At 38.6% G+C, this 25,049-nt stretch overlaps 1 protein-coding gene across 2 annotated transcripts; it reads right to left on the reverse strand.

Moving 5' to 3' along the window:
* Positions 1-28: 28 nt before the first annotated feature.
* Positions 29-24,695, reverse strand: blnk (B cell linker). Of its 2 annotated transcripts, XM_042501776.2 has the most exons (24): positions 24,523-24,695; positions 23,882-23,944; positions 15,381-15,427; positions 12,436-12,501; positions 11,801-11,847; positions 9,795-9,835; positions 9,587-9,704; positions 9,188-9,291; positions 8,923-8,995; positions 8,527-8,595; positions 7,156-7,181; positions 7,033-7,061; positions 6,869-6,925; positions 6,723-6,750; positions 5,816-5,867; positions 5,305-5,365; positions 5,166-5,193; positions 5,020-5,050; positions 4,071-4,146; positions 3,886-3,914; positions 3,689-3,738; positions 3,506-3,589; positions 3,264-3,419; positions 29-557 (listed from the first exon to the last, which is right to left on the reverse strand). In XM_042501776.2, the coding sequence occupies exons 1-24, from the start codon at positions 24,589-24,591 to the stop codon at positions 441-443; spliced, it is 1,521 nt and encodes a 506-aa protein (XP_042357710.2). In that variant the 5' UTR covers positions 24,592-24,695; the 3' UTR covers positions 29-440. The 2 variants fall into 2 exon arrangements, with proteins under 2 accessions (XP_042357710.2, XP_042357711.2); XM_042501777.2 differs by lacking the exons at positions 15,381-15,427; positions 23,882-23,944; positions 24,523-24,695 and adding an exon at positions 12,834-12,989.
* Positions 24,696-25,049: the final 354 nt, after the last annotated feature.

The raw sequence follows: 25,049 nt of genomic DNA on the forward strand, positions 1-25,049 counted from the left end.
TTTTGTGATGACTGAAGATGTGAGTTAATACAACACCAGAAAAGAATTTTATTAAAAAAACAAAAATATACAACCTTGTATTTTTGGATCCCCAAAGTCTTGCTGTCATAAACAAATTCTTTGTCTACTTGCGTCCTTGAGCTACAGCAACACTGTCTCATTCCTTGCATTAATTTTATACACTGTTTACTGACTGAACATTAAAAAAAACATCTTAATAAAAAGTTGAAAAGTCGTCTGAGTCAGTGTTACTCTGGCTCTGCATGGCCAGCAGTGCAGACGAGTCCAGCATCCAATCCTGCTGTCAGGACCCCAAAATTAACACTGAAGGAGGAGAAACGCATCACATAATGAGTTCTGTAAACAATAGTGTGACAGTAAACGCAGCAGGTCAGGACGCACAAGTCCAGTCGCTGCTGTTTGCCATCAGCGAGGGTCGTCTAAGGCCTCGCAGGGTAGCACAGTCTGGTGGCGTCCTTGGAATTACTCTGGCTGTCAATCAGCACCAGAGGGTTCTTCTGGTGGTTCTCGATGATGTGGGAGACGCTGCTGAAATACTGCAAAAGAGAAGGATGATGATAGAGTTAAAATTCATTGTCTGTGTTACTAATGATTTGACCAAATGAGGTTACTAAGCTGAAATTCAACGTTTTCTTAACGCTCAAAACATCTAAAACGACAGACAATCATTCAATGATTTATTCTGCAAATGCTCAAGGTGATTAGTAATAATTAATGTAGGTGTAATTATTGGACATTAAAGCATTCCACTCCCTATTTTCGTTCACCTGGTTAATACCAATTAAATTGGAGATCAGTTTTTTGTATATTAAGTTAACTGAATAACATTATTTCCACCCCTGTATTCAGTATGTTGTGTGACACAAGAGCTGCAAAAGCTTATATTGCTGGGAAAAACAATAAACATATAATAAAATAATTTAATTTTACCACCAACCACGACAGAAATAAACAGGGAGAACACTGTTGGTAGAGGTATTTTTCTATCTATAAATACAGGATGGCAGAATTCCATTTAGCTGCTTTTGTTTGAGGACCCTGGTATTGCACACGCTGGCCCACTAAATTTGTATGATATCACACCCTATTTATTGTGTGTGCTTAAATATTGTCTAGCCACCTTTTATTTTGAGCGTGCTCATCTAAGAGTGAAATTAATAATCAATATGGTGTCCTTAAAAATTCAATGTCAGGTAAACTAGTGTCTGTTCGCATTCAGAATAGATCTGAACTTAATTACCTGCATTCCAGTACATTTTTATGCACCGATTTGTGAATTTTCGTCATTAGTTTATGGTATAAATTTATTTAACAATGGCTTTTTTCACAATAAAAGTGCTCTGCACATGTTGTAAATATTGAGGGGAATGCGTCTCCTGCCCCTGCCCCCCCAAAACTATGCCTTTGGTGAGAACACAAAATAACAATGACTCCTAAGTACCCAGCCATAGTCCCACTGTCATGGCTAACACTATAAAATTGGAGCCATCATTAACATCAGTGACACCTGCGCTTCTGCTATCAAGTCAAAATGTCTGCTGCAGTCACCGAACCAGACGTTGTTAATACCCAGGCTCAGTCCAAACCCAGGGGGTTCTGGTGTCTTCTGGTGTCTATGTAGTATTTTTTCTAAACCATATCAAATTATAGAATGCCTGAAAATCTGAACCTCATTTGGGAAAAACGTCCTCTAACACATCCTGTTTAGCGTCTAATTGTTTTCCAAATGTCTTCATCGTTTTGAAACCATAACACAAGATCAAATTTTGGAAAAACACCACACACCCAGAATTTGGACAACTGGTGGAGTTGAATTGTTATCAAGGATTTAAAAAAAACACATCCGCACTCTCAGATCTGTGCAAAAATCATGTTTACTCTGCAAGCTTTCGGTCAGAAACCTTCTCCAGCGTAAGGAGCTGGGAGAACATCACTAGATCAGCCTTAATGCAGAACATCTGTGTCAATCACTGAGTCCTGAGTAGCAAGACATCATGGGGATTGTAGTCCTTGGGAAAGTTGTCAGTAGTCAATACGAAGCCCATTCCAAATCAGATTCTCCTGGCTTTCCTTAGACAAGGGAACTATCCTTGTGGTAACTGTGCCCAATGCCACAACACCTGGAAAACCAATGACTTTAGACGTCCTAGGACAGGACAAAAATTTGCAGCGAGTTATCACACGCAATACAAAAACGTAATTTATGACTGATAAACATTTTAGTTTGGTCAAAGTACCCGCTCCATCAAACACAGAATTAGGGAACATAGAAGCTTAATAAGACGCGAAGATGTGAATTACCCTGTAGCTGGCTAATCAAGTCATGTTCTCCCAGCTCCTTATACTGCTGATTCCACCTGCTACCGATTCTGTCTTGAAGAAGGTTTCTGACAGAAAGCTTGCAAAATAACATGATTTTTGCACAGATCTGAGAGTGCAGATGTGTTTTTTTTTTTTATCCTTGATAACAATTCAACTCCACCACCTCAGTCCAAATTCTGGGTGTGTGGTGTTTTTCCTTTGAGTGTGCCGATGTGCTTTTCTTTCATTGTTGAAACGGTAACACAACAAATGTTGATGTCTTGTTTTTGTTGGCACCTAAAAAGAGACAAAAATTGTGTGATATTACTATTTCTAAGTTCAGTAAAGTAGGTAAAATAAGAAGTGTGCATAACAAGAATAACTAATCTTGAACTCTATTTTTGTTGTACTATTCTGGAGTAGAGTTCTTCTACATTTAAAGCCCCACAAGCCCCCCAAGCCTGGTCTGCTGTGAAAAAGGCTGATTGGTCAGTCAGTACTTCTTAGGTCTGGTACAGTATAATGCAGGGAGAAAGCCCTTTCTGACAGAAATCCATACATTTTGGCAGGAAGCCTTTTAGGAATCATCTCTAGATGTTTAAATATGCAGCACCTCACCCTGCCTGAGGGAAATAATAGCATTATAAAATGAACATATACAGGATTGGTTTTGGTTTCCTGCAATCTAGCTGTTACTCCAGAGGCTTTTCGCCCTGCATATAATTAGATTTTAAGTATTTAAACATTATTTACAGTCACCACAGGATGTACAGCTTTAGTCTAACAATCCTAGTATCATTATTGGACTTAATATTAAATCCATAGTCACAGCCACATTTTACACCTACAAAACACTGATTAGCAAAAAACATTTTGCCACCAACCTCAGGCCACATAGACAATCAAAGTGAGAAAAGTGAGAAAAGAGTCCTCCACTGTACCTCCTCCCCTCTTTTCTCTCTTCCCAAAGCGTACTGCTGAGTGGCTGGGATGAAGCGGATCGGGATGTTGTACACTCTGCCCTTGTAAAACACCACTAATGTGTAGGGCTGCTGTGCGTCCTGACCGGAGCTCTTCCTCACCATAAAAGCCCCGTCCTGAAACAGAAAGCACTCAGTCACACCCAGCTATCAGGGGATTATGGGACACAAATCTACATGCTCCTCGTTTAGATGATCCTCACTTTGTTTGAGCGACACAAGACATCGTCAGCAGTCTTGCGGTCACATTCGCTGGCATACCAGGATTTCCTATAGACGTCCGCATCCTGAAATCAAACCAACGGAGGATAGAAGTTTGAACCATCACCAGATATGCTCAATGAAAATAGTTTATGTTAAATAAACAATATAATGTAAGAGCAAACCTTATCTTGGTCTGTGGACTCATTTTCAGCAGACACACTTCGTCTGTCAGCTGGTTATGGGAAGCAGGACACATAACAACAATCGTTTTTTGTAGGAATGTGACATTTTGTTTTTGAGTTTCTTTCACTTCATGTTAAAGTTAAAAAACTTTTGAGCTTAGCGTTGTTGTGAGACTCAAGCAGGGAGCTGTACTTACTGTGGGAGGTCAACTGTGGAAGAGGAATTCTGCAAGAGGGAGACCACAAACAGAGCAGACCACAGTAAACACACAGCGCCAAGCTGTGATTAAAGGCAATTTTCCTCAGTTTGAGGAGCATTTAAAATGCATATGCTTAGTGGGCATAAAACGCATCGTGTTAAACTGTATGTTGCATTTCTTACTTTGGCCGTTTGAAGTCCAGTGAGAAAGTTTTGGGTGGAGGCCTCTGGTCGATTTGGATCACAGGCAGCGTTCGGCCTGTGAAGATCCAGACATATGGTAACTACGATCTGCTTGCTGTTTAGTAATAAGGAGAAACTGAAGACACATTCTGCAAATACAATATGTAAAAACGTTTTTTTGTTGTTGTTTCAAGGCTTATACTGCACAGCTGTAGCCCTCTGCCTCATCTACATTGCCTTTAATTTGGAAAATCTGTAATGACTTCAGTTTACATTCAGACATTAGTGTATGTGGAACATATGTATGCATGTATGGAATTAGATCATCATTATATTTCAAAGATTGCATATGGACCACATTATTGCCTTCACAAAAAAATCTACTGAGTATGAAATGAAGGATGAAGAAATGTGCAGCCTCAGTCAGATTATAAGACAATGGGCCCCTGGGCACAGATATGCAAAAGGGCCCACCACCACCTCAAGAAACACAATTTCTGTGATGGTTTTGCCTCGTTCTTGTTGTTATTTTTCAACCTTTTGTTGTCTTTGTGTATCTTTTTGTATTTTTCTTGTCTCCTTGTTGTTTTGTGTGTGATTAAGAGCATTCTGTGTGTATTTTGGTCGCTTGAGTCTTTTTTGGTTGTTTTTCCCCATTTTCTTGTTTTTTGTATCCATGGCAGTTCCTTTACATCTCTTTGCAGTCACCTTAAGACTCTTTCTGGTCACTGCCTGTTAATTTGAGTGACATTTTGCAGGTGGAATCCAAGGGGGGCCCTGGGCCCGTGGCCGCTGGTAATCCATGCAAGTACGCTGGTTTAACAGTGTCTCAGGGAAAAGCCTCAGTCATTAAAGTGACTGGCACTAACAGGCTGTTTTTACTATGTTTTTTTAAGACTCTGGTGTGACTAATAATAAATATAGTCTCTGAATTAATGGAAACACTTACAGTCAAATTCCCTAGGTTTTAAATCTGGCCTCTGCAAAACAAACAAACAAAAAACAAACAATCACAGTTAATGATTTTCAGCCTCATAAAACAAGTCTTATAATTCAAATTAAAACTTCCATTTTTAAATCTTTTGATTGTCCTACCGGTTTTAAAGGTGGTTTTGGTGACTTCCTTAATGAAATAAGAGACACAGAGACAATGAGTTACCCTCTTTTAAAGGCTTAAACAGGTTACACAATATATTTGATATATATATGTAATTTTGGATGAAGGGGTGCTTACTCTCTGGGCAAAGGTTTGGGTCGAGTTAGAGAGGGACCCTCTGCAGGTTTATCACTGGAACCTGGAGGAGAATACAGTGAGAAGTGACCTGTTATTGTGACTGGAGCTTTGGTAAACATCATATGCTACTACTGCCCATGGGGGGAATGTAACTAAATACAATTACTAAGTACAATATTTAGGTGCTTGTTTCTGCTACTTTACATTTACACTCCACTAAATCTCTAGGGAAATATCATAGTTTCTACTCCACTGCATTTATTTGACAGTGAGTGGTTAGTTTGTTTCTTGTAAAACATATGATGTGATGCAGTGCTATACTACTAATCTACCCATCACTAAAAAAAGTCTGTGAAGTGTCTATTATGGGCTCCACATTGATAAAATACAATATTAAGAGTAACATTTTGAATTCAGGACTTTTAAGTCCTGAATTAAAAAGGAGGATTGGGGTGATTTGTTGTAGCAGTCTTTCTTATTAAAAAAAAACAAAAGTGGATTTAATACTCACGGTCATCAGGATCACAAACTTCATATTCGTCATCGTCTGTCGGCTGCTGAACCTGGAAAATCATCATCAGTATGTCAGTGTCCTCCTGGTGTGACTCAGCAGATGTAGACTGAGGCTATGAACTTGTTGCTGGCCGGTTATTAGAGCAGGCTTTCTTTTCCACTATCTGCATATCACTGCTCACAAAATCCCCTTTACTACAGAAACAACAACAACAATAACCTCTGAGCCAGCAACATTAGCATTGTGCAAGAGGGCGTGCCTGCTGTGCTGTCACTGTGAATTGTAAAGATTTCAAAATGAATAAAACAACTTAAAATAAAACCTTTTGCCACATCTTTTTATTCTGGCAGCGGCATGCGTCAGTGACATTGACGTCACCGATGTACCAATCCGCTCCTCTTTACACAAGCTTCTCATCATAGTAATAATCTGCACATTCAGCTAGCATATTGTCTGTGGTTTTAATGGCTCCAGTTTGCCCAGCCTTTCACCTCCAGGTCACTGATTATCACATTATGTTTATGCTTTTTATCACTAAAAGTTTTATCAAACAGTCGCCATACATCTGTTACTGTTTTTGTGTGTAATTTTAATAACAGTGCTTGCCTCCCCACATGCAAATGCACCACCTAAATACTCTTTTGCAAGGGCACAGTCATTTCATCCTGGGCTTAGCACCACAAATTCTGATTGGTTTAAAGAAATACAAACAAGACGGAGCATTTCTTGGCCTAGCAGAATAATAATGTGTGCTTCCAGACCTTTCTGTAGTACTGACATGTACAATGCTGTGGAGGTAGGCGTGTCTATGTGAGATCAATGTCGTCCTAACTGTGCAACATACATCAAATATCTGCAAAACACCTTTTTAAAATGTTTTTTAAAAATATTTGTCATCACTTACAGCAGTAGGGGATCTCCTCATATTCACTCTGAAAACGAAATACAGCTCATTATCATTGTAGTAATAGGAAAGCAAACAGACAGAGAGCTTCACTTATTGACAAACTTTCAGGCCTTGAGATTAAACGCTGTCAGAGCGAGTGGTACCTGGGACTGGGCTTCGGTGGTAACGAATGTGAATGTGTTGTGGGGATTGGATGTGGTCTGTGAAGAAATGGTAAGTCTCAGACTGTTTAATTATTGCAAAAATACTGCCATTTTCACATTGTAAGTACATGAATGAACAATAGTCAAGAAAGTCTCGCACTGACCTGCTTGCTGGAAGAGATAATGAGTTTCCCTGTAAAGTTGCCATAAAATGGAACCACAATGAATTCCACATGTAAATGCACTTGAAAAAAAAGACTTGTAATTGCTGTTACATAAAAGCCTACCTCTTTGTCAGGCACTTCATAAAAGTCTAAAAAACAACCAGAGCCAAAATTAGACACACTGTGGAACCACCAAAGCCTCGTTATGGTGCTGGATCACATTGTTTTCATTACATCAAACATGTCTTCAGCGTGCAGCAGTGCCTGGCCCTGGGCTTTCTATTGTGTTTGGACTAACTGCTTTTGACTGTCTGTCATTGTAGTGTATTTACAAAGACTCTTGTGCATTGGCATTGGCCAATAAGCTCCTCATTCAACAGATATAATGGAGGCCTCCTTTTTTTTTAGTGTTTAGTCACGCCAGCAACACGACTCTAAGGATGGTAATGTAATGAATAGATTGCCATGGAATTCTGTACAGACGTTCATAATCCCTGGAGCATTATTCCTAATTTCTTTTCACTTAAAACAAATATATCTGTAGATATACTACAGACATTTATTGCTTCTTATGATATATCCAATGACTCTGTCTGATCCCCAATTTTTCCTCTAGCGCCACGATGAGTTTGACATTTGCGGTTTGGGGTGTAATGTCACATGTTCAACACATATTTTATGGACTACCATGAAGTTTGTCTTCATACCTCCTTAATAACTTTGGTAATTCCTTAATTTTGATCTAGTGTCATCATCAGGTCAGACTTTTAATTTGCTTTGGTTTATAAGCAAATATCTCCAAAACTAATCTTCATCTTTACTTTCTGTCTAGTGCTAATCATCAATTGGCTACCACGTCAAAGATACAGCCTTAGTCCACTTGCTCTACCAGGTGAGCCACTGGGTGCCCTGTGCAAAATATTCTCCTGTTCACAATGAAAATATACTGATTCACTATAGAACTTTTTGAAAAACACTTTGAATGTAATTAACATGCCAGAGTGCACAGAATAGCTTTGAGGTCAGCCTTCAAATCCTAGAAACCCTCCTGCCTACCTTTCCTGCCTTGACATAATGAGTGAGGACGGCAAACAACAAAACGCTGAAAACACGGCAAATTCATTCATAGTGTATACTGATAAATATTTCAAATGTTTGTTTTTTCATTAACTGGCCTTTGCTCTTCTTTTGCAAAAGTGACCCCTTGGCAAAGCAAGTTGAGTGTCCGTCAATCAGTAAACAGTTAATCAGCTGTTTGGCTCATTACCAACCTTTTTACAAAATTTTGGGCGAATCTGTGAATCCATTTGTAAATTATGTACCTTTTTGTGATAGGCTGATCCCTTTCTCCTTGTATTGCAAACACATTTTCAGAGGCTGTATTCCCCACAGGCTTTGATCATAAGAGAGTTGTGATGAGCATACGTTATAAAAACCAGTCATTCTGACCCCCTCTGAACTAGTGTTATGGTACAGTCTTATTTTTGCACTCACCAGGACTAGGTGGACACTCTGGTAAAGGTGTAGGCTTCGCTGCTCTGCTCCCAGCATGCAGCATTGGATCTGAGGACAGGCAGAGGCATCTTTATACTTGTAGTCCTTGTAGTACTTGAGCATGTGAATAAGTATGAGTATGTGGGTGTATATGTCTATATTTAATTAATTACAGTATATGTTTAAATGAATAAGGAAGCTGGTAAATTAAAATTTAATGACTTATGGTTAAGGGGCAGGATTAACTCATTCATTTTCAAATATGTAAACCAAGTCATCATGTGTCTGACGATTTCTTTTGCTTCCATTGTCTGTAAATATTTGTATTATAATTACTTTTTTTCTCATATTCTAATCACAAAGTTTGTCTCTACTCCATTGTGGTGTGATTCTTACTGGAAGGTGGAGTTCCCTCAGGTTCTACGTAATTGTCGTCATCGATACCGCAATCTGGATTGATGTAGTCTTCCTACACAACAACAACAACATATTGTGAAAAAGGGGCTGTCAGCTGCCCACACTCATTGGAAGGTATTTACCAACACACAGGATATGGTGAAATTCTCCAAGATGTTTGAGAAAATGTTAGTGGAAGTATCCAGATAAAACAGTGCTGCAGTACAGTTTTTATGTGAGTTTGAGGTGAGAAAAGTTGCTTTACTTCATCGCTCCCCACTTGGGTGGGTTCGGGGGGCAGTTGTTGGGAGGCTTTGCCTGGGCGGACGGGCTTCCTGGGCGGCCGGTCGGGCTGGTTATGGCAGTTGTCTAGAAAGGAGAAGCAGAAGCAGAAACAGGACGTGAGCATTTGCATGAAGCAGAGCTCTGAAGCCCTCTGTGTATTGCGGCTGTGGCTCAACAGTGACAAGAGGCTAAATGAACCATCGCAACTCCAGATGGAGGAAAGTGATGACTGCAAAGGAGAAGCAATTACAGATACGGAAACTGCATGTGAAAAAGAGTTTCAAATTTGATGATGCCAGAAAAATCAACATACAATCATGTTTCAGCCCAAAAAATAAGTGCAGATATAACAGTTTTTATATCGGATGACTGTACTGACCAAGATACTCCCCTCTCAAGAATGAAGCTGAGGAAGTTGTTGTGAAGACTTTGTGGCTGGGAGGAGGTTCGTAGCTGTCATCCTGGCCCTCACGTGGATCCTCATACATGTCATTATCCTGGGAACAACATATTTACAATGTTTCAAACAAATATCAGGCAAAAACAACTATTTTGTTTACTTTTAACTCACATATTTCCCAACTTACATAATCAGGATCAGATGATTCATCATCTTCTTCTCTGTGATCTGCAAACACAGAAATACAAAGAGCATTACAAAGAGAGAAAAATGTGCTTGAGATGGGTCCAAAATATATAAAAGCAAACATCTGGATTGTGGATTTTATTAAACACCTAAAAATATTTCATACCGGCATTAATTTAATCACAGCAGGTGTCAGAGCACAGTTTCTAATTTTAGAGCTAAGCATACTCTGTCTCTGTTGAGGAACCAGCAGAACGCGTCCCCTTACCTCTTAAACTAATGAATCATCTCTCAACATGTGACTTAATTGCAGTTTTTTTATCATGCAGTTTGAACAGAAGCTTCACATAATTAAGCACAGCGTGTGTCTACAAACAACATCTGGAAACAGGTGCAGTGATATCTACTTGTTTCCACAGCTCATTTGCAAAGCTTTGATACATTTTCTTATTTCATGAGTATGGGAGTTTCTATAAGGCTGAAGTTGGGCACTGAGATGAAACAGATATTGTAGGTTGAAGTAGAGAAGGCAAATACATAATTAGGTACAAGCAAAGCGCTAATTGTAAGGATATGAACGACTCCACGTACAGTGAAGGTAAGTTCAGTTGCACAACTGATTTTAAGCTTTTTTGAACAAAACATGCTGATATGAAACTGGCACAGTGTGAGCAGCTCAGGCAGCTGAGGCGTGGGTTTCATTTCCTATGAAATGGGGAGTTTGCGGTCCTCCCCTGGGAAATTTTCAGCATCAAACCATTAGTTTCCTGCATGGTGAATTTTTAGGCACCAGTTTGTGCCTTTTTTGCGTCCTTCTTATGGTGAAAAGGTCTTTAATTTTGTCGAAATAAAATCCCCCTGGTGCTTTCATGTTCTTATTGGGGGAAACAATTTCACATGTTATGAATATAAAGGGGAACTTGTGCCCCCCAAACCACATTTAAATATTGTACACTGTGAAGTGTGTGAATATTCTGGGCATGGTTTCCCACATTTGCAAAATGTGATATTGTCTGTGGGAGGAGGAACATTATTACACTTCTCCTACTGCGTTATAAAACACATCTGGGCACCCCTTTTTGGCCCCTCCATTTTTTCCATGTCCATACCAAAACATTGCCAACATGCGCACGTTACAGGTCACTGTAAAAATTCCTTCTGTTCACAGTGGATGTTAAAAGAAGGGACCCTAAAATGCTCATTTTTGGGATCATATTTGTATTTTGGGGGTCTACTAGAAAAGGTTTACATGCTTTAATGTTCAAAAAAACACATCATGTGTCTAATACTGCCATACTGCTCATACTGTCTGAGACAGTCTGTCTGAGCTCATCTCCCGCCTTCCAAGAAGCCCAGTCTGCTCTGATTGGTCAGCTGGCTCTCTCAATGCACATTTTATTCTGTTTGTTACATTGTGATGTCACCAAGTTACAAAAGTAAACAACTCAAACGAGCTGTATCAGGCAGCTGAGGAGCAGTGTCTTCTGAGGGAGGGAAAGCTCCCTTTGGCTTTGACTTTATTACTTAAGAGACCTTTTACAAGCATGAACATGTTATACAAAATAAAAGACAAGGGAAAAACCCATAAAGCATAAATGGGCCCCTTTAAAAGATTCCTGCTGTAACATGATTCCAATGTGAGGGGGGGGAGAAAATCCAAAGACCTTGCTCGCAAACATTTCCGGATCAACTTGAGTTAATCTTGTAAAGTTACTTTCCTTTTAGCCCCAAATGCTTCCTGTGTTTTCTACAATCATTCTTTGCTGAGATGCAATAATTTCTAAAAATAATATATTTTTTAAAAAAATGTAAAAACTCTGTTGTTAAAATTACATTAACCTTTGCTGAAGCATGCATTATGACTTGTTTAGGACTCAATACATAGAGGTGTCAGTCTTGACTTGGGACTTGAGTGCCAAGACTTGAGACATATTTGTGAGTTGCAGAATAATAACCTGGTACCACCTCTGTTAATAACAGCAGCATTGACAATGACTCAGGACTTACCTCTGTAATCTCTTGCAGGCACTTTAGGAAGTGGTTTGCTCTTTAATCTGCCACATAGAGAGACATGGCCATCAGCAGCTAGATGAATGAATGACTTGACATCTGTCTACTATTATTAATGACAATAATTGAGATCTAAAATATGAATGTGCAATTGCTTAAGTAATGATACTTTGTCTCAGTGCAAGCGACATTCCATCTGCTTACATACATCTCAGCAGACACCTGTGCAGTACAACTGTGAAACCTCTAAAGATAATTTCATAAAAGCAGACTGCTGTGCATATTTACCAGACAGTATGACAGCAATCTGTAATGCATGTGTCATTATAGTGTTTATCCTTACGTGCCTTAAGGACACTCATTTCAGCAAAGGAAATCGAAACAGCCATCTGTTGAAGTTATTTTTAGTTTGCGGGTCTTACTCTCATTCCAACGGTTGAGAAAGAGGAATTGACATTCTACAGTGATCTATGCATTCACCACACAAAGAACTTTAACATCAGCGAGACTTTTTTTCTGCTTTTTAAAAATATATGTCCACTATGTTTATTCTCTATAAATGTTATAATGCAGTGGTCAAGATAAGAAGATAAGATAAGTGCAGTCAAGATGTTGAAATACTAGGGACTGACCTTCTTAATTTATTCAGTAGGCTGCCGTCATTTTTCTTGATGTCCTGAACAATCTTCTGAAGCTGCCTGGAAAACACAACATTTGGCTTTGTATTCAAAAAGGCAAAATTTCACAATAATTATTTCTCAATTTCACAATAACACTACTATATCACTTCGACAAGGCTGGTATCAAAGTTTTAATTTCTGTCATGATAAAAGCGATAACATGTTAAGTTCTAACCCTTTTGTTGCCTGTGGAGAAAGCTGATGTACTGTGATTTACTGCCACTATACTGCAAAAAAACTCTCCTAAGCACCAAATATTTATACATTTTTATACATATTAAAAAGTGTCAGCAAAAAGTGAAATTATGTCATCGTCCACTTGGAGGCAAAATATTAAATGAACTTCTTACCGAATCTTTGCTGTCGCAGGAGCAGCAAGTTTACCTAACGTATCCATATTCATGTTTAATCCAACAGTTTACATTTTTGGGCTTCATGCCTCTCATGCATCGAATGGGTGCTGCCAGATTGTTGGTAGAAATGTAAATGAACAGTGTTTGGCCACAGGTCATATCTTTGTCACAGAGGGGAGGGAATTCATGCCTCTGTAGGAAAAAATCACTTCTCCTTTCCACTTTCCGTCTCACACATACTCCACAACAGATTTCAGTGAACTGACCTCTTGCATCATATCTCACTTGACTCTTTACAAATCCACTTCTGTCCAGACATTGCTGTTTCAAATGCTGCCAATAATGATGCAGTAATATATATATATATATATATATACATATACATATATAATATCACAGGAATGAGGTCACTAAATGATGAGGATTTCAAATGAATGGGGACATGTTTTGGAACAGTTTTTACAGAGGTTAGCTGTGCCCTTTGGACTTTAATTTCAAAACATTTCATCATCTGCAAAGAACTTGACCACAAGAGACATTTTCCAACACTGATGTGACCTTTTTCAAACATGCAGTATTTTAAGTAACACATCTTGGTGGGTGTAAGTGTACGATACACTTATGGCCACCACTGTTTTTAGCTTTAAATCAGGTGTAAGGTCATGTGCAGTGTGTCATGGAAAGGTCAGTATTGTAATCCTCAGTGTTTTCTATTTATGGGAGGACGAGTGGGCCGCCGTTCCTGTTGGTGCACTACAAATGTGTGTGTGTTTGTGTGTTGCCACCACGGGGAGTTTTTTGATTAAAAAAAAAAGTCTGTTCCACCTCTGATCACAGTCAACTACAGCAGAGGAGAAACCAGGGAGCTGTCTGTGCTGTCCATCCAGAAGTGATAGACAACATTTTAGTCACAATTTTATCTGGAGCTGCCAAGACGGAAATTAATGTGAAACACTGTTGACACTTAAGCTTTTGGAAATTTAAATTCCTCTCGCCTCACTAAGTGTTTTCCCAGTTCATTCAAAATATGCTGCACTGTATGTTCTTGTTATCTCATAATACAGGGTGAATATGTGGCAAAAACTTTGGTTTATTTCTGGCTTTGTGAGATAGCAGTAAATGTGGTGTTGTGTTAGTAGCTGAGTGACACTATATGTGGTGAACATTTCTGTAGATGTGATTTGTGTAGTAATAATTTCAAATCCTTTGTGGGTTTTTTACTTCATTGTCTGAGAGAACCAGACAATCATCTCCAGCAATAACTGGTGATACTTCCTGGTTCAATAAGTGCATGAATAACCACATAAAACAGGAACTAAAAGAGAAAAGTATGAAGAATTGACAACACTATATTGAAATGATTCAGTTTAGTTGAAAATGACTTTGCCACGTGTCACTTGCATGTTAGCACCATTAGTGCTGAAATGACAGTCTTTATAAAAATGGTCAAATTGAAGGTTTTTGTTTGTAGATTAAAAAAGTGTAATGCACATATAATAAAACTGAACAAATACTGCCTCAGAAAATAAATAACATTTTTTAAAAGGCTATGCAAACTTTGATAAATAAAACACAAACATGGGACTTTGCCCTTGAATTTTTTTTTTTTTTTTTAGCTTGCATTTAACCATTAATAGAAATTCTTTTTTTTCTGCTTATGAAGTTTTCCTTTTCATTTGGATGTTTAGCAATACTGGCATATGTTCAAATACAAAGTTGAATATTTTTGTATTTCACAATTAATTATTTAATTTATTGATCATATAATAATCATAAATATTAGGTTTGATACGTAAAAGAAAAAAGAAGATGCACACATATTACAAATGAAGTTTAATTTCACTGACTGATTTGACTTTCACTAATTGTCAGACATTTTTTGCGAGACAGACAGGCACACAGACACAGACACAGACACACACACGCACACGCACACGCACACGCACGCACACACACACACACACACACACACACACACACACACACACACACACACACACACACACACACACACAGTGATTCATGAACTGGAACATACCTCACAAATAAGAACAAACAACATGCAGCCATGTGCAGGTGCAGTCAGGCAGGCAAAACTCTGCACCTGCACGCACAATAATCCAACAAACTGAATGTACGTACGCACACACAGACACACACACACGCACACAAAAACATACACACGCATACACACACACACACACACACACACACACACACACACACACACACACACACACACACACACAAACACCTGTAAACGAATATGAACACATACTTATATTATTGTAATTTAATGTTGTTGTTTTACTATGCTCAGGTATAAAAAGCATTACCTCCATATCTTGTCACTTTGAAATTATTGCTTGATAATGAAAAATAAAAATATGTTGTGAATAGCTTCAGTGCTCCTGAAACTTTTTTCTCTCCTGACAACAGTTATGAAGTAAAAATCAAAGAAGCAAAGAACAGGAGGAGGTAGGTGGCGAAAAGAAAGGAATGTGTGATGGGGTGTGTAATGACAGCGGTATAAAGGCTACTTACGGTTGATGGATGAGACTGAACTTGGTGATATCACTGTCGGACAGGTTCTGTGAAAGCAGCACAGAAATCCATTGTAAACACATGATGACAAGTTTGAGAAAATAAGAACCTGCAAATGTGATTCCTGCAGAGGTTATAACGCAAGTGTGTCTCCTTCACTAAATACATTTCCAATCCATTTATTAACGCTGCACTACTAATACATTTGTGGTCATGCATCACCTCTTAGGAAACAGGAGATGGCAGCACCTGACTAAGGGCTGTTTCAGCAGCACAGTTTGTTTTTCTAGTGTAACCCTCATATTATTTTTAAACTGAACCAAAGAGGAAGAGAAATCACTTTATTAGTGAATACTGTACATACAGCATGGGCGCTGCAGGGTCACATATGGTTATAAATATTACATAAATGCATATATTACCGCCTAAAAGCACATCTTAGAATAGTCAGTATTGTTTTGTTGCGCAAACACACTCTTAGTAAACACTTCATGAAGGACACAGAGCTGACAATACAATGTCATAAAAAAAGAAAAGATAAAAAGCTGTGTTTTTTTTATGCTGTTGCCTTGTTTCCCTTTTGTGGATTATAATGGCTGACCTTCAAGTAAAGAGCTCGCTCCTCTAACCAAAAACACACCACCACCATATTACACAATTTCACAAATCAAGCATTTGAAAAAGTTTCCCCGGTTGCCTGCTGCTTTGGGATTTTCTGTTGCATTTAACGTCGGCTTTGCACTAAGGCAATTGTGATTCGCAAATGAAAGGAAATGATTACCATAAAATATGCAACAAAATCCCGCTAAATTATGTATTCCCTTCTTCATTCATAATTCATCGCCCCGGGGTCGTTACTTGCTCTGTCTCCTCTCCGTTTTATATTTGCTGTAATGTAATGAAGATCCATAACAACAAATGTTTGTGAAAGTTTTGCGTCTAAGTTTGTAAGGTGTCTAATGAAGAAATAATGAAAAGGTTTGTGATAAGAGGCGAATGCACGAGTCTAACATGGACGGTTAATTTAGATATGAATAATGCATGTTCGGCCCTTTATCTGCAGTCTCCTGTGAAACATGTGTAATGATGTACGGATAAGATGCCTGCAGTATTTTTTCAAAGCTGTTTATGGTTTGATATTGCAGCTCACATTACCTTAGTGTGTGAATATCGGAGCGTAGGTGCAACAAAAGGGTGCGTTGCCTCTAGGAATGAGCCCATAGTATAGTGAAAGCCCTTTAAGCAGAGCTTGTGATTTAATCATTTGTAAATCAGAGAGTGAGATCACTTAATATGAAAGGCTTTACCTCCTTGAAAGAACTGAACCTTGGCCTCGCAGACACACACTTGATCATCCCACTGGCTTACAGGAGAATATCGGTATAAAATCAGACTTAGCCTTTTGACACCGAATAAAATATCAGATAGTCCGCCCCAGTGGATACTCAGACACTGCTCCCACATTGAATTATTTATAGGAGTGTCTGTGCTTGTTCAAATGAGACACAACAGCTCTACAAGCTGCGCCATCTCCTTTGTACCAAAGACCGTGAACACTCACACAAAGCAATGACGTCCTAAGTTTTTACACGTTTTCATAACTTACATAGAGTCCAATTAGCATGCGTGAACAGACTGTCTCCATGGTCCACATCTTTTTCAAGCTTGAGTTCTTGCTTGCAATGACGTGCTTTGTGTTCGTAGTGATGCGTGTGCGCGCCAAATTTTTAGCGGCACATTTTCTGAATGGTTGCTTCAGTGGTCCCAATAATTTTTGTCCTTTAAAGCCACCTCATATGGAATGTTCAAATTTTTGACATTAGCACCATCTGGTTGTAGTGATAGCAAGACCACAAACACTCAAAAGTTCAAAGTGTTTACACACTTCAAGTCACATTCACCCATTCACACATACATTCACACACTGATGACCAAGGCTACTGTACAAGGTGCTACCTGCTACTCAGTTTTTAACCATTCACATGCACTCACACGCTGATGGAACAGCCATCAGGAGCAATTTGGAGTCCAGTATCTTGCCCAAGGATATACTTTGACTTAAGAAGGCGGTCCGTAAAGGAAGCTGGTTGGGGTGATGAATGGGCCAAAAAATGCTTTACTTTCACCCAGGACTTTTCCCGAGGAGACTGTTGTTCAGGATTGTGTGAAATCTGAGGTATTTTGTCACCATGTTTATCATCTTTTATCATGTTTCTATTAACTTCTATTACTTTACATTCTGTAAGTACTTTATATTAAGCACGTAGCATCATTCGTCGCTAATTATTAGAAAATCATATGAGGATATGTTGGCACTGTGAATCTGTGTAAAAAATGTACGTCGATCCATCCATTAATTGTAGTTATACCTGTCTGTAATAAAGTGGTTGGCCAACTGACATTCCAATATTGCCATTCCTAGATCTATCACTAGCATGGCTGAACAGACATGTGGGGTGGACACAGATTGCCAGGATTGTTTCTTTTGAATAAAATGATGCCACTGACATAATTTTAAAGACACTAAAATCATGTAAAAATTGGACACATAGCAGCTTTAAATCATAGTGCCTAAAACGACCCACTGTCATATACTCCATTATGCTAAGAACATTAGCATATTTGCAATTGAGAGATCTATGTTGGTGCAAAGAGGTATCTGCTGCCAGACATCTCCGCAGATGTTGGTAAGCTGAACTAAAAACCCAATAATCAAAAAGCTCTAGGTACAGCTGTCAAAGTTTGAAGTACCTAACCTGGAAAGTACACAGAGTGTGAAATCTCACTTTGACATGACAGGCACATGCATGACCGCCGTTTGTTTCTGTTCACATGTGGCTGTCTGATCTTTCAGAATGGCAAACAGCTCGTGGAGGGGGTGTCATGGAGGGGAACATTTGTTAATGCTTCCCTTTGAAATGAGTTTCATTTCACGATAGAGGGAACAGCTTTTGCAGCTACATGCCCACAAAATTAGCTTTGGTTCTTTCACAGCAGCTGTGCGAAGTCTCATGACTATCTTTAGGTGTGAGACTTTCCACATGTTCACAAATCTCTACTAAATGTTCCAAAATCACAAGTGTAACAAGCTAATTCTGGTTTAAGGTGTTTTTCCTCCTTGAGGACTCTAATGCGCTGCTCAGATTCTTTTATTATCCATTACTGGAGACTATGTCGAAATTCAAATTAGATTTAGTGAGGCTACAGTTTGACTGCATTAACACCTAATCTCTGCTGAAAATGATACTTGTTCACTCTCTTTTTAACTACAGCCTACATACGGTTTACAAAGCACATATCATTTGTCTTTCGGCAGCAGATGTTTGATACCAACAACAAAGCAATCATGTGATATATTTTGCCAAATATGTGCGCACAGGCTGTCCTTTACTTTGAGCGTGACACACGGCAGCCGCACACAGGCAGCGTCACAAAGATAGAGCCTGACAGTTCTTTTGATCTGCTACATATCTCTTTTAACCTGTCTACCTGTGTGAGCGAACATGGCATCAAAAAGATGGAGAATACCTTTATCTGCGCTGAGCTGACTGACTGTCAGTCCCATCCACACTGTACTATACAGCCACCCACCACTCAGACAGAATTAGATTGTTGTCTTTTTCACGGCTCATTCTCGCCACTAAATGTAGAGAAGTTGTAGGTGGAATGCGAAGAGGGTGCATTCGAGGCAGAGCCCGCCGTTGTCTTATGATGGCGATTTAGATCAGCGTTGCCTACTTGTGCCTACCTACTTGAGCATTTTTATGACCTTTGCTCCATCTACTGTATAAGCATCGTTTGAATATGCAAACTAAGCCAAAGGCAGTGCTCAGCAGCATCACACTCGCTGGATGACATTCAGAGCCCACGGTACATGCACTCTCTGCCCTTAGACACATCAGAGTTACTGATGAGTCAAACAGAACTTATCAGAAACACTTATTCCTCCTTTTCTGCTGCAGTTCCGGCAGATTGATTGCAGGGAAGGCATACTGCTGTCCCGCAAAGGTTAAAATATCATTTTTAAAGACATATAGACATTTAAATAACATTTAGCATCTGTTAGGGATGCAAAATGTCATAAATGTGTTGGTGTTGTGTTGGGTGTGCATTTTTAATTTACCCTATGAGTAGGACCTGATAAGTTCAGGAAACTGGCTGTGCAAAGACAAAATTTCAAATAGTTCAACATATCTAAAAGCCTTGTGATTTGTTTGTTTTGTTCATCTCTATGAATTTTCCTCGCTCCATACTCCAATCTGTTCATGTCCTTTTTGCCTGTACAAACAGTCTGTCACATGTATTTGGCCTGTGTGAAATGCCAAGATAATACAAAAATATAGTCCCAGTGTCCTCAAATGAGATGATAATAAAGCCCCAAAACCTGATTAACGAGTCAAGTCAGGTCAAGTCAATTTTATTTATGAAGCCCATTATAACAAAACACAGTTTGCCTCAGAGTGCTTTACAGCATACGACATCCCTCTGTTCCTCACATCAGCTCAGGAAAAACTCCCCCAAAAAACCTTGTAACGGGGGAAAAAATGAAGGAAACCTCAGGAAGAGCAGCTGAGGGGGGATCTCTCTTTCAGGACGGACAGACATGCAACAGATGTCGTAAATAAAAATTTAATTATTTATTTATTTAGCATAAACAAACAAATTTCAAACATAAAATTTTCTCATAATTTTGTACCTTTTTTAATTTTGTGTTGGAATTGATAAAAGACTGATTTGGCGTAGATGGCCTCCACCTTGTTTTTATGTATATTAGTGTATTTTGCTTTTGATATCACTAGATGGCACATAAAAGTGTCCAAATGAAGACAACAGGTCTAAGTTAAGCAGAATGAAGTATTAGGTGCAGCAAACCCAAAGTGTAATGTTGTTATATGGGGAGTCACAGGAGGTTAATCTCTGATTTGAGATAACCATTGACAAACTGTTCCTGTTTAGATAATGTAAAAGCCCTCTGCACATTCATCATTCTGCACAGTGAAGCTCAAATACCTATTGTTAGCAAAACACATTTCCGAGGCACTCAAAATTGAATATAAATAACAACACGTAAATATGAATGTAAGTAAATATCTGCTTAATTTTCTAATTCATGATCCAATTGTGATTCAACGTGCACTAAAGTATCAAAGCTCACAAATGTCGTTGTAAAATCCTCTTGCAACAGGAAGTGGCATTTCACTGCCAGAGGCAACAACAGGCTGTTTGTCATAAAATAGAAGAGGAACTGGATAGTTATTATATCACTCAGAACTGAAGAGGTAAAGAGTGCCACCTACTGAAACTCACTTCATCAAAAGGAGTTCTGAAATAAAACGTTTCTAATACTGACTAATGCCTTTACAGTAATGACTTTCCAGAGCTGAAGATTTCAAAAGAAAATGTCTAAGAGGATGCAGATGGCAGATTAAATATTAACACTGATCTGTCTGACACACGTGGTGAAGCATGTTGGAGAGACAAGGTCACACAAGGACCAAAAAAAAAAAAAAAAAAAAAAAGCCAAAATCTCTCTTAATATTAAAAAACTCTCTTTTCTCTTTACAGTATGCTGGTCAGGTAACCCACCAGCTACCTCACTGGTTCTCAAACTCACTCAGTTATGCCAGAAACTGAAATATATATAAATAAATAAAATGAAAATCAATGCCCTTCCCCAGCAATAGCAGATTTCATCTTCATCTATCATTTAACAGAATACTAGGGAAACTACCAATAAAACAAACCAAGTTGGATTTGAGGTAAATAAACAAAGGTTAGGGTAATAAAAAAAATAATGATTCTTGGTGTCAGGTGATGATAAACTAATGAAAACATAGTTATAAATCTTATATACCATATCTGCCAGTAAATGCCCCCAAATCCTACACTGGACCTTTAATTTGTCACTATAATACTCCATTCAGTACCAACCCAGCCAGCAGAGCTTGTTCCCACAACACTGGCTAATGTTACCTACAAGTTGCAATAATGTTTTAAAGAAAACATTTTAATCTAATTTCCAAAGAACGTTTTAAGGATGTTTATCATTCTAAATAATGTTCCTGTAAGTTTAAATGCTGACTAAGATGTAATGTTATGAATGCAACATTCTGTGGATGTTTTGGTGATGTTGAGAGGTGACAGATCATAGAATGTTCTTTTTCTAAAACATTTCCACAATGTTACATGAGAACAAAGAAAGAACATTTTCAAAGCAACATTCAGAACATGTTATTGATGACTGAGATTACAGACCATGTTTTAATGAAAATGTAATGGAATGTGATATGTTAACAATATTAAAAAAAAAATAAAAATTTTTTTGATGTTTATAGAGAATGTTACCCTAACTTTAACGAGAACATTCTGGGAACTAAAAGAAAACGTTTAATTTCATTGGTTGCACTGTAACAACTTGAGAATGTTTTTAGAGCCAAAAATTGCTAGCTGGGAAGGCATCTCCATCATTACCTATACTTAAACAAGGCTGTACTTGGACATAGTGATGTTAAACGCTAACATTAGCATGCTAACATGCTCACAATGATAATACTAACATGGTGATGTAATTGATAATCTTCACCACATTCACTATTTTAGTTTAGACTCTTTCTAGATACTTTCTGTTGCTGTTTCTCCAGGGCTGCTCACTTTGGCCACGTTCAGTGTCTGCCTAGTTAGCATAAGGTAACACAAAAGCTATTAAAAAGTCCCAAAAACTCTGTTGTTGCTGACCCCGGAGCCGCTGTCCTCTTGGAAAACGAAAAGTTCAGAGTCTGCCCCGTAAGCATGAGCTAACACAATAGCAGCGGCTAACACCTAACAGCGAACTGTCAAATACTTCCAACAAACTCACAATTAAGTCATGAAAATGTATCCTCGAGGGACCTTGAATATTTGTGGCCAGCTGCACAGAAAACCATTAAATAGTTGTTGATATATTTGACACTGGACCACATGCCAACCTTATAGTGGTGCCAGGGGATCACATCAATCGGAAACATTCATCCTCTAAGGACTATGAATGTAAGTGTAAAATTTTCATAGCAATCTATCCAATAGCTGTAGTGGACCAACCAACTGATATGGCCTTAAAGCCACGCTGCTTGCATGTCTAAAAGTCAAATACAGCAAACAAAATTTCACACATCTACATGAACGCGTAGAGAATATGAATGCTCGACTCTGCAGCCTTGAAGCTGCCTAAATTAAAGGCGCGTGTAGCCAGATGTGCAGCCTTGGTGAAATGTTCTCGTTCAATACGAGCTTGTGGGTTTACCTGAGCTTAATAGAGCCTGGGTGAGCTGGCTGGCTCTGTAGCTATGGGATCCATCACTCAATACACATACTGTATGTATATATATTTTTCAGATCTGCACTGGTAACTTGCACATCAAAGCCTGTGCTCTGAAACATTAATCATTTTGAATCATAAAACTCCACAGTGAGCATATTTTGGGGGAGATAAGCCTGCGAGATATAGTGGCAATATTTCCGTGATGCAATATCCTACCTAAAATGGAATCAGCTCAGGGTCAGTGAATAATGAATACAAGAGTAGATTGATGCTCTCATTTGTTAGCGTGGCGAGAAGTGTTTATAAGAGGCCACTAAAACGACGCATATGAATTCAAACCAGGAGGTATTACCGAGGCATTATTAAGATCCTCAAAATACTAAATGTTAGGGAATTATAAACCCATGCTTCAGTTATTTCACCGCATAAAATCCTCGTTAGAGAGTTTTCCCTCCTACTGACTGAAGCAGATTTAATGATACTTACTTAAATAAGTAGGGATCACAGCTTTATTATCCTCGAGTCTCATTTCACAGTTCTTACCCTCTCCCTCACTGACAGAGGTGGTTTTTCACCCGCACTCATTGTGTCAGTGTGCCAGAGGTATCGGAGGGCCCTGAGAGAGTGTACACATAACAATGTGTATGATGGAGACACAGCAATGAGAGTAAAGCAGAAGTTGCAACTCACTTCCATATTAGGATAGCCATTGGTTACACACATGAACTAGTGCGAAAGTAATAGTGAGTGAGTTTACAGTAGTCACGTTTCAGATCCTATAAACTGTCTTCTCGTTCTCAATGTTGGAAATTTCGTGCAGTACAATTTAAGAAGCATAGTAAAAGTTTATGAGCTCATGTTCTTTTTTTGCCTTCAAAAGAATAATGAGGGTGCTATAAATGTTTGGCATCGTATGCCGGATTTGAAGTTTTATAGTTTATTTTTTTAGCAAAACAGACACAAATAGCCGCAGGAAATGTAATCATTCTGCTGTTTTTAATGCCATAATCATAATAATAATTGCTTGGAGGATTTGTCCATTTTGATGTAATTAGAATAACAAACTGAGCACAACCACAACAACCCAGATATGATCCTGAAAGGATTCTTAGATTATGTAACAAGGCACAGAGCGAGCTTTTTTTTTTGGCAGGGAGGGGGAGATTCAGGTGAAAGAAGGAAAGATTGTGAAGGAGTAACTCACCAGAAATCTATGTCCATTAATTCTCAGTTTGATCACGGTGGCGGCACATTCTTGCATTTTGTTCTGAGGGCAGTAAAGACATATTAATTTACTTTCCTAAATTTACAATCAACTACACATGAATTAATTTTTCCAGTCATTTTATGCCATGATCACGCTGTAAAAACTATTTGTTTCAGCTTACAGAAGGGATTACTGTCCAGGTTGCTGAAGATTTTAAGTTGACTGGATTTAATTAGACAAGTTGAGATGAATTTGTACACTGTAAAAAAGAAACTCGTTGTTTTACCTTAAAAAAGTTAATGTCTGTGCTGCCTTTTGACTGAATGTGAGAAGACAAGTTGAATCATTAAAAAAAATCATCTCAACTTGTCTTCTCAAATTCAGTCAACTTCAAAATGTAAGGGAGCCTGGGCAACACCCTTTCAAAGTTAAAACAGATAGTTTACTTTTACAATTTATATCAGCACTTGCTTGAGCTGTGTACGTACAGTACGTATTAAGACAAATAGTCAAACATCAGATTATACATGATCCATATTAGCTAGAATGAACTACTAAGCTTTAAAATGATAAAATAGGTCCATTTGCATCCATTGGTTTTCTGCCTTGTTTTGTCTCCTTCATTTTCTTGTACTCACCTTGCACATAAAGAAGGCTACTTGTGCCTGGTCCCACCCCTCGCACTCCTCTCTGGACGGCAGGTTCATTTTTTTGTCTCAACAGGGCACCTCTGAGCAGGAGTGTGCTTTTAGAAGTACAGTAATAGACTGACCCGTCATGCACTGCAGCTCCAACACTCCAGCCAGCCTCTGCAGGGAGAAGTACGCACAGGGAGGTCACCTCATTAAAACCAACACATATTCTGCCTCTCTTTCCCCTTCATCCATAAGTAATGTGGCAATTTGTGGTATTTTTTTGAAAGAAAATCTAAGATTTGTCCCCAAGATTGCACTGAGGCAACCAAAAAAAGGGAAGCAGGGACTTCCTCAAAGTCATATATAAAAGTCTTAAGAAACCAAAGTGTCATAATAGAGTGTGACTTGACTTTCATCACTCAAGGCAAACTTCATTTACAGTCAAGTGGAGTGCGTAATTTATGGTACATTTATTTTAATTTCAAGGTGTTATCGTATTTAAGGTGCAAGACTATTACAACTTCAATATA

Source organism: Plectropomus leopardus, chromosome 13 (assembly GCF_026936395.1).
Source record: "Plectropomus leopardus strain MGB_pleo_1.0 chromosome 13, ASM2693639v1, whole genome shotgun sequence".
Classification (NCBI taxonomy): domain Eukaryota; kingdom Metazoa; phylum Chordata; class Actinopteri; order Perciformes; family Serranidae; genus Plectropomus; species Plectropomus leopardus.

Bases quoted from the DNA above. Each gene is read 5' to 3' on its own strand.
- blnk (XM_042501776.2), bottom strand. From the start codon at position 24,591: ATGAACCTGCCGTCCAGAGAGGAGTGCGAGGGGTGGGACCAGGCACAA. The intron at 7,182-8,526 runs GTGAGTGCAAAA...GTTGTTTTTTAG, and splicing joins AGAGTGTCCACCTAGTCCTG to ACTTTTATGAAGTGCCTGAC. The intron at 6,926-7,032 runs GTCAGTGCGAGA...ATTTCTTCACAG, and splicing joins TTATCTCTTCCAGCAAGCAG to ACCACATCCAATCCCCACAA.